This window comes from Paroedura picta, chromosome 16, assembly GCF_049243985.1.
Source record: "Paroedura picta isolate Pp20150507F chromosome 16, Ppicta_v3.0, whole genome shotgun sequence".
NCBI classification, from domain to species: domain Eukaryota; kingdom Metazoa; phylum Chordata; class Lepidosauria; order Squamata; family Gekkonidae; genus Paroedura; species Paroedura picta.
Genome location: NC_135384.1, coordinates 13,409,321 through 13,423,988, shown reverse-complemented (window position 1 = coordinate 13,423,988; position 14,668 = coordinate 13,409,321). Strand labels below are relative to the sequence as shown.

The following is a 14,668-nucleotide window of genomic DNA, read 5'->3' as shown; positions in this document are numbered from 1 at the left end:
ATAGTGGGGATGCAGTGCAAACACACAGAGTTGAATCCAGCTTTTCAACTTGTGAAACAGAGAGAAGCCATGAAAAAGATCATAGGACATACAAGTTTAGAAGTTATATGTAACAGGGGCTTCAATCAAGGGATGAATTGGGCAAAATGTATTGAAAAGATGGCTACATCCCACCTATTATTAGACTGCTGGTTCTACCCAGAGCTAGGGCTTTATCAATAAACCTAATACAACAGCAGTAAAAAGAAAGACCTGTAAAGTATACCTCAATGAGGTTGGTGCTCCAAGCTTTGCAACAACAAGCACTTTGCCATATACCTACTTTACCATTGAGCAAAGAGGCAAACTGGTCATGATAAAGGGAAGATAAAAAGGGAAGGGATAACATTGTGTTAAGTGGTTAGTTAAACTGATAAAGCAGGGAAAGCTATAGAAAAGCACGTAAAATGAAGCTAGATTTTCTAGGAAAGCTATTATGTAATCTAATAACTTATTTGATTTGTTGATTTAAAACACATATCTCCTGCCTTATCTTCTCCATTTTCACCTTCCCTTCAAATTTGCTGAATATGCCATTCTTATCGGCAGCTCTAGTTCATCATCTCTCTTTTGATGCTACCTGGTTTTTCTGCAAGTATACATTTCACTCCAATTGCTTTCCATAGTGCATCCTTGACCTCCTTATTCCTGAAGCAGTAAATGATTGGGTTTAGCATGGGGGTGATCACAATGTAGCACATGGATATGACTTTGTTGTAGTTCACAGAATCCACAGAGAAGTTGGATGTCGGACGCACATACATGAACATCAGGGTGCTGTAGAAAATAACCACCACCGCCAGATGGGACCCACAAGTTGAGAAGGCTTTCTGGCGCCCAGAGGAGGAGGGGATTTTCAAAACAGTGATTATGATGTAGATGTAAGATACCAAAATAAGGAAGAATGAAGTCACAATGACACTGGTGGCCACCATGAAACTAGACAGTTCAGCTTCGTGTGGATTTGAGCAAGAGAGTTTCAGTAAAGGAGGTACATCACAAAAGAAGTGGTTGATCTCATTGGGCCCACAAAAAGGCAGCCTACAAATTGAGACAAGGGGTGGAATGTTGATAATGACAGCACCAAGCCAAGAACATACAGCCAACTGAAGGCAGAATTTGTTATTCATGAGAGTCGGATAACGCAGAGGGTTGCATATTGCTAGGTAACGGTCATAAGCCATGATTGCCAGAATGAAACATTCTGCTGTACCTAGAGTAATAAAGATATAGAGCTGGGTAATGCAACCAGCATATGTAATCATTTTGTTTTTGTCTAAGAAGACTTCTAGCATCTTGGGGACAACATTAGAGGTGTACCATATCTCCAGAAAGGAGAAGTTACTGAGAAAGAAGTACATGGGTGTATGGAGGCGTTGGTCAGTACGTACTATAGTAATAATTATGAAGTGTCCACACAAGGTCAGGACATAGACAATCAACCCCACAATAAAAGCAAGAAGCTCAACTTTCTTCAGACTCGGGAATCCCAAAATGATGAAGTGAGTCACTCCAGTTATATTCCCGGTTATCATGATGGCATAACTTCCCACCTGCATATAAGGAAAATATAAGAATTATATATAGTTAGTTACTCCTACCAAGGCTTTTGGTATTGCATCTGGAAGATCCCAGCTTTAATCCCTAGCATTTCCATCCCTACCTGATACAAAAGACCTGTACCTGAGATGCAAGATATGCGCTACTGGCATTGCTCACACTGCCCTGATAGTCCAAGGCAGCATCATAGGCCTGTGTGTGACTATTAGGTGGAATACAGTCATTGCTACTGGAATTAGCAATTATTTCCTTCAAGCCAAGTACTATGAACCTTTGAAAAAAGAAAAGACACAGAGAAAATGATGTAACTTTACGGGGGTGGGGAAGAGTAGTGTCTCAGTATTGACTAGCAAGAGGGCTGCTATGGCTGGAAGAAGATGTGACAACCACAATATGGCATTTAACAGGGCCATAGCCTTTATGCATGTAACAAATGGAGGATTGACATAGCATGAAGGGGAGCCCACCTAAACCCCAGCCTAACTCTGGAGGCGACCTGTGGGTTTGCTGAGGCTCCCCACTGGGAACGCAGACCCCTATATGCCTACTGGAATTGGGCAACTATGGGAAAATGCCTGTGAAGGGGGGACAAAGAGCATATATCTCCTTGGCTTACCCTCTAGGCAATTCAGCCCAATGAGCCTGTGCAGCTTCCCTGCCAGGTTGGCTTTGCTCATCTTGTGCCACCTCATAGGGAGGTCCAATACTCCAGGGAGTCCAACCGCACACCACCTCCCCAAATAAACTCCTCCTCATGCCAAAATCCATGGCTGCGATGGAAGTCAACATGCGGGTAAATAACATTTAATGGTCAAACAATAACTCTCCTTTTTAACATTTTAATATATAGGGTGGATGTGAGGGGAGCTGTCTGCTTGGCAATTACAGTGAAGAAGCCAGGTACCAGAGTATGGTACCTTAAATAGGCACCTTAAATTGGGATTCACTGCCACCTTCCTTACTTGCATGCCATCGGCTCCTGCTAGGGTCACTTCCTCTGATAGGGTCACTTCCCAGTGAGGGATCCAGATGAGGAGGGCCAGAATAATTATTTCATGGTGGCCAAATGGAACCTCTCTTGTGTAAAACCTGTCTATTCTGTTAGAAGTCACATCCCAGTAATTTTCAAGTTATATACCTTATGCAAAACCCTCCTCCTGTCATTGGTACTACTGTGCGACTACAACAAAGAGACATTTTTAAAAACATACACTAACCTTTGCTTAATTTTGAGTAACCAGAAATCTGGTTTCAATGGTATCTTTCTTGTTGGAGTTTTTCTTTCCAGTCTTCTTAGCAATTTTTGAGATGTCCTAAATATCTTTTAAAACCACTGAGAGAACTTTGAAGCATTACACTACAACATATGAATGTTGTTCCAGCTTCAGGGTGAAATACAATTCATTTGGAGGCTTTAGAGAAGGTTGTAAAGAATTGATGGCACTTCCTTTATTTCCATTAAAGTGACAAAGGATATGAGAATTGGCAAATATATTACCATAGATTGCTCATCCTAATACTCAGTGGGAGCTTTGATCTCCATGGAGGGCTGAGAAACAAATAAGAACTTATTTCAAGCCTATTAATTGGGCTGATCAAGAGAGATGCCCAAGTGTACACCTTAACAGCTCTGCAAAACTGTTTGTTGACCACAACGCTTCATGACAATTAGTGGAATTATTGTATCAGATCTATAGCCTCAAGCAGCCAGATAACTAATGTTCAGGGAAGAACGTTCCTACAAGGGCTGGGCTCATTCTGCACACATTGGATAATGCACTTTGAATGTGCTGTTGCAGCTGGATTTTCCTGTGCTGAACAGGAGAATCTGCTTCTAAAGTGCATTGAAAGGGCATTATCCAATATATGCATAATGGGACCTGCTTACTACTGGTTTGTAGTTAATCAGGTTTGAAAAATGAGGTAGTACTTGGCACTTTACCCCAATCCTTATGAGCTGTTTTTAAGAGGTTTAAGAAACTGTGTAAGGTCTAATTATATACTCTGTCAGACCAATTATGCACTGGGAACTTCACTGCCCCAGCTCCCATGCAGGAGCAGAAAGCGGGGGCAGATGAGGTACAACAGGCCAAATGCTCCCCCATGTGGGTTCAGGAAGAGGTGGGGCAACCAGGCACGACTAAAACTCCAGCCTGCAGCCTAGCATGAAACCTCCAGTGTGTAAACGGTCTCAGTGAATACTTTCCTGTCAGTAAGCCACATTAAATAGATCAGATTTTTGAGTAGGCCTTCTTAAGATTGTTCTCTCTGAAGAGTCAAGTTTTTCTGACTTGATATATTTGGCTGAAAGATCAGTATGTGAGGCTAACTTTTAGTTTTGTATACTGGTGGTCTTAGCCAAAGTAATATATATTCTCTCTCTCTCTCTCTCTCTCTCTCTCTCGGAAAGAATGGGAACACCAGATTAATCTCTAAGTCATCTAGAATCCTATTAAAACTTTAATGACCAAATGATCATTGTACTGACTATTCTGGAATCCCCCTAACCATGCAGCCCCATACTTAGTCACACCCTTCTAAACACATTGACAGAGTGGTATAGATCAGTTTAGGAATGCATGTCAGTTATTTGGATGAATCCCCCCTCAACCGCACTATACCATACCAATAAGTGCTTGTTGTTAAACCTAAAACTTATTTTGTGTGAAAATACCAGGATTGCCATTAAGCAAGCAAGTAAACAAGCAAAAATGATGTAGGGCATACTTTGAAAGTCTGTACTAAGGAATCGCAAAATGAAACAGACGTTTGGAGGAAATTTAAATATAATTTTATTTTAAGAGTTCTTCAGTGTTACAATACCGAGAAGTCTATACAAAAAGTATTCATAGTTAGCTGATGTACGATGACAACAAAAGATCCATTGCTATAAAGAGTGAATAGATGGATAACTGTGTTGATCTGAAGTAGCACAATAAAATAAAAAGAAATTGCTGTATATTTCCACTGTCATGGAGGGAGTTCTTAGTTTGAGGAAGAGTGCTTGCACTCGAAAGCTCATGCCTTGATTATATTTTTGTTGGTCTCAAAGTTGCTACTGGACTCTGATTTTATTGTAATGAAGAGTGAAGTAAGAGAAAACAATATGTGCAGATCTGAAAGAGTTGTATGTAAGAAAATCTACATAGAAACAGGGTGAAAACATTTATCAGGCTGCTCCCTTACTCGAGTTCTTGCACTTAACCTCTTGTGTGTAACTTTGCATCAGAGCAGGTTCTGGATCCTACTGAGGAAGCAATTATATAAGACAAGATGTTCAACTTCTCCTGATTATATTATCTCTGCTCTCAAAATTGATTCAGGTGTATTAATCTGAAGCAGGAGAACAAAGTTTGAGTGCAATGGCACCTTTAAGACCACCACAGTTTTCTTCTGGGCATAAGTTTTCATATGCATGCATGCTTCTTCACATACACTGAAACAGAATTCATCAACCATTTAACAAAGGTGGGGAGGGTGTTGCCAGGAAGAATTAATTTGAGTCAAGATGCATAAGTAACTGAGCAATAAATATAAGATTGGATAAACGCAATTGATAAGACCCATGAATAGCAGCAATTTACAGCCTAAAAAGAGTTTAAGAATAGATATAAGAAATGAAATTTGTTACAGCACTCAGGACAATGGAACCCCCAGGTCTTAATAAAGATATCACGTTCTGATCTATGTGTAGTTAGATCAGAACCTGATATCTTTATTAAGACCTGGGGGTTCCATTGTCCTGAGTGCTGTAACAAACTGCAACTCAGCAATCTCTTGTTATAATCTGTTTCTGAAATTCCTTACAATAAAACATTGAATGTCTTGGAAGGCTGAAGAGTTCTCCTGCAGGTTTTTCAGTTTTCTGATTCTTTATGTCAATTTGTGTCCATTTATCCTTGGATATAGTGTTTGTCCTACTTGCCCTATGTAGAAAACTGATGGGCTAGTTACAGGTCTTTCCAATTGCCATATTTATTGCTCAGTTCCTTATGAAATTTAGCTTGGATTAGCCCTACCAGGCAACACCCTCTCTACATATGTATGATGGCTGGTGACTTCTGTTTCAGGATATCTCAAGAAGTGTGCATACACATGAAGCCTTATACCCCCCACCCAAAAAAAAAAAAAAACTTCATTGGTTTTAAAGCTGTCAGTGGATCCACACTTTGTCCTACCTCTTCTCTGCTATCATTGGCATCTCTAATTCATTATCCCCCCTGAAATGCTGGTTGATTTTGACTTCCACATGACTGCTTTCTGCAGAGCATCTTTGACCTCCTTGTTCCTTAAGCAGTAAATGATTGGATTTAGCATGGGGGTGACCACAGTGTAGAACATGGATACGACTTTGTTGAAGTTCACGGAGTCCATGGAGAAGTTGGATGTCGGGCGCACATACATGAACATCAGGGTGCTGTAGAAAATAGTCACCACCGCCAGATGGGACCCACAGGTTGAGAAGGCTTTTTGACGCCCAGAAGAGGAGGGAATTTTCAAAACAGTGATGATTATGAGTACGTAAGATACCAGGATGAGCAGGAAAGAACTAACAATGACACTGGTGGCCACAAGGAAGTTGGTCAGTTCAGCTTCACGGGGTTGAATACAAGAGAGTTTCAGTAAAGGAGGTGCATCACAAAAGAAGTGGTTAATTTCATTGGGTCCACAAAATGGTAGTCTACATAGTGAGATTAGTGGTGGAATATTGATTATGAAAGCACCAACCCATGCCCACACAGCCAGATGGAGGCAAACTTTGTTATTCATGAGACTTGGATAGCGTAGGGGGTTGCATATGGCCAAGTAGCGATCATATGCCATGATTGCCAGAATGAAACATTCTGCTGTACCAAATGTGATAAGAAAATAGAGTTGGGTAATGCAACCAGAGTATGTGATGGTTTTGTCTTTATCTAGGAAGACTTCTAGCATCTTGGGAACAATATTTGAGGTATACCATATCTCTAGGAAGGAGAAGTTGCTGAGGAAGAAGTACATCGGCGTGTGGAGACGTTGGCTAATGTGTACTATGGTGATAATGATGAGGTGTCCACACAAGGTCAAGATGTAGACAACCAACCCGACAAAAAAGAGGAGAAGTTGAAGTTTCTTCAGAGCTGGGAAGCCCAAGATGATGAAGTGGGTTACTGTGGTTATATTCCCAGCGATCATGCTGACATAATTTCTGGTTGTGGAAAAGAATCATTTCAAATCTTTATTAACAAATGCAATTTAGCCATTACGGCAAATAAAACAAACTTAAACAATGCAGCTCAGCTTATCTACTCTGTTTTATCATGCCTTTTCTTCAAGTTTCACATATTTAGTTCTCCCCATTCCTGTGTTATCCTCAAAGTAACACTATGAAGTAGATTGGTACCTGTATCTGGCTCAAGGTTGCCAAAGCTATGAGAGGGAAACACTTTTTTTTCCCGTTCAAATTAAGCCTGGACAACTCCAGTTGAAGAATCATAGGTGTTTGGATACGGCCAGCTCTGCCTGAAACTGGAGAATTGCTGCTGGTGAGAGGAGATAATAGTGAGCTTCATGGAATAATGGTCTGACCAGATGAGACAGTTGTATATGTTCATATAAGTGAGCTTCCAGGGATAATGGGGACTTGAGCCCTGTTCAGAGCACTAGCCACCACACCATGTTAGACTTTGAAATAAGTTACTGGGATTCTGGCCTACCGAGAACTAGAGTAAAATTATAAAAGGAAGGAAGTAGATAACCATTGGGGTCACTGTAGAAGGACAGGTAGTTGTGAGTTTCCTGCATAGTGCAGGGAGTTGGACCAGTTAACTCCGGAGGCCCTCCGAGCTCTGTGATTCTATGATTTAGTCAATAAGGTGTTTTAACAATGCACATTTCATACCAGTATTATGATATGCATTGATATGTTACTAGCATATTCAAAGAAAGACCAAATGTTCTCTCATTAATGCTTTACAATATATATATTTTAGTTACACATGTTTTTCAACATATCACAGATAGACATAGGGAGTGGGGCTGAGATATAACAGCTAGGGTAAAACCATACTGTGAGTTTACAGTGAGAGAAGATCTGAGGCAGGGATTTCCTTAACATCCCACTCTTATTTACTGTGCTATATAATCATTTGATTAATTTTTCTTCCTTTGGACATTTGTTGATTGCTCATCAGAAAGGATCCTCAGAGAAAACAAGAGTGCCTCAACCTAGAAAGGATCTTCTTAAATTTCTGCCATTCTTCTATGATGCTAACTATTATATGGGTCTAAATGACTATAAATAAACAAACTTGCTTTCTGCCATTCTAGGTAGGCTAAACACCTTTCTTTCACTGACTGGGGGAAGGGGGAGAGACCTTCCCCTCATTGAGTATTGATAATATTGAGAATGGACTTTGTGACATGGCTCCAGAAAATGACAACCAAAAAGCAACATTTCATTAAACACTTTAATAAGTTACTTACCTTTAAAATTTTGAATGACTGGGAATGCCACTGTTGTCCTTCTTCTCCTACTCTCAAATATTATTGGAGAATCAAGAACGCAAAGAAATATGTTGGGAAGTAACTAAATGGCTTCAGAACGCATGGCTTCCATTGATGTGGAAATTGAGCCGTATCACTAAGAGTTGTGATTCAAGGTGATGTTGGAGACAATGTCATGAAGCACATGATGGAGCTTCCTATACCTTCATCAAAGCGACAAAATGGTGGAAAATATAATCTCTTCCACTGCACACCTCAATACTCACTGGGAGCTTGGTTTCCACAGAGGACTGATTAATAAGATCGTCCTTGGTTCAGATAATTAGGATGGCAAAACTTGTAAGGGAGGGGGAGCAGATATTCATATGTGTATCTTTTTAGTTGTGCAGATTCCATTTTGTTTTTGTTTTTTTCCTGGCCAAAAAAAGGAACAAGGCATTTCTCAAACGGGAAGAGACGACAGAGATGAAGAACTGTTTTTTCTCCCAAGCCCTACTTTTCACTATCTATAGGAGTCCCAAAATGACTTATAAACACCATCCCTTTCCTCTCCCCAAAATGTACACCCTATGATATTGGTGGGGCTCATAGAGCTGCTTTGTGGGAACAACTCTAAGAGAACCAAACTCTTAGGCTTACCCACCACTGTTGCTAGTAGTGGCTTCCCTCCTTGTAATATTGGCACACTGTGTCCAACTACCTAGGGTACGCATACTTGGTCTAGACTTACCAAGCCAAACCCCATGCACTTATGTCAGCCAGACACCATACCTGACCAGACCACCATCTCCTGTGCTCCAACCTGACACAACCGGGTATAGTCTGAACAACTGCAGCAAAGATTGATAAACGCTCCACCTGACAGGGTAACTCTGCACTCCCTTCCATTGTATTGCTGATCAGTGGTCAACTGAGTCTTTTACTTAATTGCTTCCTTACTTAGTTCTTTTTTACTCATGATTCATCCTTGCCACTCTACCAAGGGGCACTTCCCCCCATTTAAGATTCTAGATCAGACTTTCTCAACCTGGGGATCCTTGCTGGCATTTAGAAGGGTTTCCTGAATGGATGCATGTGTTGTGATATGACCATATATGGCCATTTTGACCCCCTCTCCTCCCAAAATGGCCATAGTTGGGTCTGGAGAGGGGTGAAATGGAAGGGCCCCAGATGGGCATGTACACAGCTATACTTCCTAACCATATTCTGCATGATTGCACCACTCCTGGGGTTTCTCAAAGACTGAAGAATGTTTTACAGGGTTCTCAATGGAGAAAAACAACAACATTAAGATAGACTGCTCTAGATAGTCTCCAAGAAACACTGGAAGATTCCTATCATGCCTAAATGGCCCCTTTTCTCTGGAGCAAGTATTGACATTTCTAATCCATCATCTCAGATATCTAGAGCAATCATCTATACACATCTTGTGTATTTGCTGCTCCCAGGACAACCACCCTCCAAATTACCACTCTGGACCCTCAGATCCTTGCAAGTTGCCTGTCGCATTGCTAGTCGGGTGGGTCACCCTGTCTCTGTCATTACATCTTTGATAGATTCATATACTCTCCATTGACCCATTATTCGGACTCTATTCATTTCCATGACTTATTTCCTCTTGTCCGTGTGTTAGTGTGCTTGCTCTATGTTAGTCTACAGTTCATTTTATTTACCTTTTGCTTATAATAAAGCTTGCTTAATATTTCACTTGATATATATTGTCTGCCTTGAGTTCTTAAGGGGACAATGACCTTGTATAGGCAGATTCTCCACTCCCTACTTGCCCATTGCAAGTTATTCTCCACAAACACCTGTTTCCCAACACGCATTTTGGGCCACACCGTGCAATGTATTTTATTATATTTAAGTTATTTCATTTACACATCACTCTTCTGCCCAGTGGGTACCCAAAGAGACTTACAAATTTCTGTCTCCCACTGTATCTTTATGTCATACTTTGCTCAACTCTATTGACTATGTAATAAAAACTCTCAGTTCATCACGGGTGAAAACTGGAGTTTTATTTTTCTATAAACTTCTACAAATTAAAATATTATTCCTGTTGGAATATAGCAGTGTCTACAAATGTTCTTCTGTAGTTAAAATATAATGAACAATGACCATAAATTAAAAAGTTGTCAAATTCTAAGTTAAAGGGGTAGGGGGATACTTTGAGATATTTTCCCTCTTGTTTGCTCACTTCTACTACAAGACAACTAAACTTGATGGTGAATGGGTCCTGTTAATGGGCATCAGTAGAGAAGTTAGAGACCTCAAGAATATCATTGCTCCTCTCTGATGACATTTATAGTAAAAAAAATTAAATGACCAGATCTCTGTTATAATGAAGGTTTTGGGGCCTTTCAGTTACTACAATGTTAGATAAAGAGAGTCTCAATTCTCCCAGAAGATGGTAACAGCTTCAAGAAAGCAAGGAAGATAAATTACTACCAAGGGAATATATTAACAGTTGGAGTTTTTCACAGTAGCAAGTTCACAATATACCTTCTCTACAATCTACATTTGCCTTAGCAAACAGAAGAGGGCCCATTGAGACCCTTTTGGAACCCATGGTGGTCATTCGGGTCACTGTGTTTGAATAAAGAATCAGGTTTTCACTTGGGCTCCTTAAACACCTACGGACTGCTGGATAACAAATAAATAAAAGAAGACCCATGTGTATGATTAGCTTGGGAGAAATATAGAGTCTAATTATCCTGATTAGCAACAAGTTTCTTCTTGCGGGGTTATTGAAAGGGCATCGCTGACCAAGTAGCAATGATGAGGAATGTTGCAAAGAATTTTAGAACTGCCAGCTTGCTTTGTTTACTAGAATATGTGACATCTCTTTAAGGACTGTTTCTCTAGAGCTTGATTAATAAGCATGTTGGAGGGATGAAGTCCCCTGCCATAAAAAAGCTAATCCGATGGCTTGTTAGATCTGATACATTTCAAGTTAATTTCATTTTATTATTTGACATTTAATACAGGTCTCAAGATCTGTGCAGCAGCCACAAGGGGTGCTAGGAAACTACTCTGACTCTGCTGGCTAGGCCTTGCTCAAACTTTACTCAATATTGACTACAGTCATTGCCAAGATGCAGCTGCCTAACAAGGTCAATATCACAAACAGACTATGGCTTCCTTCTTTCTTTAATTCCACTCAGCTTCATAGTACTATGTGCAACGAAAGCTAAGATTGTTGACAGTGGATCTAACTCACCTGAAAATTAAGATAGGGGCCTCTGAACTTGCCACAGCTTCAGAATGATCATGAGAGTTGCAAGATAAAACATGGATGGAAACATCCCTTTAGAGATTATTGTGACAAACCACCATCCTCCTTGCTCTCAGTCTTGAAAAGGCCAGGGAAGTACAGGCTATGGAGAAGGGAGGTGGAAAATTCCCCCTATCTGACACAACATAATGGGTTTGACACTTTCCCTGACCTATAAGATCTTGTGTCATTTAGTAGTTAAAATGTTGGACTGGGGTCAAATAAACCCAGGTTTCAATCCCCATTCTGCCACCCTAAAGGTAAAGGTATCCCCTGTGCAAGCACGGGGTCATGTCTGACCCTTGGGGTGACGCCCTCTAGTGTTTTCATGGCAGACTCAATACGGGGTGGTTTGCCAGTGCCTTCCCCAGTCATTACCGTTTAACCCCCAGCAAGCTGGGTACTCATTTTACCAACCTCGGAAGGGTGGAAGGCTGAGTCAACCTTGAGCCGGCTGCTTGGATTGAACTCCCAGCCTCATGGGAAGAGCTTCAGACTGCATGTCTGCTGCCTTACCACTCTGTGCCACAGAAGCTCTTGTGGCCACCCTGGAGGTTGCTAAATGATTTGGGGACAATCACATACTCTCAGCCAGACCTACCTGGTAGGGTGTTGTGAGGATGAAATGGAGAACAGGAGAATGTAGTAAAGCTGTGTTGGGGTTCCATTCGGGAGAAAGGTGGAGTATGATGTCTTATACATCTGCCTTTGTCTAGAGCTGGCCAACAAAACATAATTGTAGCGGCAAATTAAGCAAGTAGGTGCAGAGCCCCTGGTTTCTAATAATACATTTCACTATGCTCACAACAGGATAGAACTTCTTATGATATGTATTTACAGCTTCTTTTTCCCCTTAAGGGAATGTTTCTTTGTTTCTCGAAGAACTGGGAATTAGATTAGGTAACTGCAGTTTTTTATGGCAATTCAATGTTGTATTGGTTAGAGAATACTGTTAGACTAGAACTTTGGAGATCCAGATTAAAATCCCTGATCAGCTATGGCACAAATTGGGCCAGTTGTAGTCTCTCAGTGTATCCTTCTTCACAGGGTTGTGGGAATAAAATGGAAGAAGGAATGGCAATATAGTTGCCAGGCCCTGCCTGTCAACTGGCAGGAGGGTTGAGGGGAGGGGGGTGCCTGACATTGGCTATGTCATTACTGCATCTGGTACTGTTCAACATTTTTATCAGTGATCTGGATGAGGGGGTGGAGGGACCCCTCATTAAATTTGTGGATGATACAAAATTGGAAGGAGTAGAACCAAGCCCTATGAAGAAAGGCTGAGGGACTTGGGAATGTTCAGCCTGGAGAAGAGGAAGTTGGGAGGGGACATGATTGCTGTCTTTGAAGTATCTGAAAGGAGGGCAGAGAACGGTTCCTGTTAGCAGCAGAAGATAGGGCCCACAGTAATGGATTTAAACTATTTGTAGAATGGCACCGGCTAGATATCAGGAAAACATTTCCCACAGAGTAGTTCAGCAATGGAATTGACTGATTAAGGAGGTGGGGAGCCCCTGCCCCCCCCCCCACTGGCAGTCTAACAGCAGCTACTTGATACATACTTATCCTGTATGCTTTAGGCTGCTACTACATGAGCAGGGGGTTTCACTAGATGGCCTATATAACCTCTTCCAACTCTAGGATTCTTTTCTATTCTATTTTATGCCTCTTTCAGGGAAAACCTAGTTGTGATTTCATATAGCTCTAGATATCTGTGGTTTAATAATAGAATTTCTGGAGACTCCTGGAGCTATCCCTACATCACTTTTCTGTTTACCCTGTACAAAAATATTGACACAGTCACTGTCATTGTGCTCCCCCCCCCTCCTACTGCCATCAAGAGCAATATGCCTTCCACCATAGCATCAGGCCAGGCAGCCCCAGATGACAATGTACGCTGCTCTCAGGAACCATATAAAATAATGAAAAGCTGTGGTGGACTGCACATACAGAACCACCATCAGTACCAAATATGTAAAAATATTTAAAAAATAATGGAGACTTTCATTTCAGCAACAATACAGTGTGCCTGGTGGCAATATAGAAGACTAGCTTCAAAGCCTGTTCCTAAGAACGGGCCACAAAAGGGTCCCCTGTCCTGGCCCCCAGCCAGGTAGCTTATGGTGGCTTTGGGGTGGGCAGGGGCTGGCCAGCTTGTTAGCAGGGCAAGGACAGAGTTCCTTAGTAGGCAGCCAGCAGGCCGGGAGGCCCCCGTTAGCAGGGCCAGCCTAGCAAGCCAAGAGGCCCTCGTTAGTTAGCAGGCCTTCCACCACCACCCTTTGGCCAGGGCCCTTTCCCCTTACCTACTGCTGACTCCAGGCACTGAGGTGCATCTGAGAGCAAAGCGGCTATAGTCCATGGAAAGAGGGCGGGAACTGCAGGGGTGGGGCCAATCAGAGCTTTGCTGGCTGTACCCTGGCTGGCCCTATTCCAACTTGGACAGCCGGACATGTTCCACCCCCTAGGCTGTTTCATAAATATATAGAGGAACCATGTATAAGGATAGCCTTAGAAGGATCTGTAATGCACAAATATCTGATCTGAATGATCTTCCTCTCTTTTTGAAGGCGAAGAATGCCAAAAGAAATGGGCATGCTTTCTGTAGTCTTGTCCAAGTTGCTTTTGTCCATTTTAACATCACAATCTTTAGCATGGGATTGGTGGTGGGGGGTTCAAAAGGAAATAATTCTCATTCCTTCCAGCAGGATCCAACCCTTTAACCTTAAATTAGGTAGTGGATAATCTGTTGTTGATGTTGTTATTAATTAATTAATTAAATTTCTAGACTGCCCTTCTGAGACTAGATCATGGCAGTGTAAAGTAAAAACAGTAAAACTTCATTTATTTGTTTGTTTGTTTATTTGTTTGTTCATTTATTTATTGCATTTGTATACCACCCTCCTCTGAGGCTCAGGGAGGTTCTCATGGAAGGTAGAGTACAGTACATTGAACTAAGGTTTTGTGTTAAATAGAATATAGCAATGGTAACATATATTACTTTCATGGGGATTTAGCAACACAATTAAAATTGGTGGGATATTTTCCATTACTTTAATCAGTGTTGTTTGTACAATTAAACAAGTTAATAAGGCTGTCAAAAAAGGATCTATATTTCCTAACTTTAAACTTCAGTGTCTGATTCTTTGGAGATCAACTTCCCTAGAGTAGGAATATGCTGATAAAAGAGCTTCAGTTCTTAAAGGGCTTATATGATGAGGAATATCTTCACATGTAAACAAGATGACAGAATGTATCTTCTGGGCAGTGGTTGAGAATAAGTCAAAACAACCATGTTCTATTCTCCTT

General features: G+C 41.2%; 2 protein-coding genes across 2 annotated transcripts; both read right to left on the bottom strand.

Annotated features, from left to right (window-relative positions):
* Window positions 1-590: 590 nt before the first annotated feature.
* LOC143825344 (olfactory receptor 6B9-like) lies at window positions 591-1,574 on the bottom strand. The gene has a single exon (XM_077313369.1). The coding sequence runs from the start codon at window positions 1,572-1,574 to the stop codon at window positions 591-593; it is 984 nt and encodes a 327-aa protein (XP_077169484.1).
* A 4,228-nt stretch (window positions 1,575-5,802) lies between these two features.
* Window positions 5,803-6,774, bottom strand: LOC143825343 (olfactory receptor 6B9-like). Its single transcript, XM_077313368.1, has one exon. The coding sequence runs from the start codon at window positions 6,772-6,774 to the stop codon at window positions 5,803-5,805; it is 972 nt and encodes a 323-aa protein (XP_077169483.1).
* Between the last annotated feature and the right edge of the window lie 7,894 nt (window positions 6,775-14,668).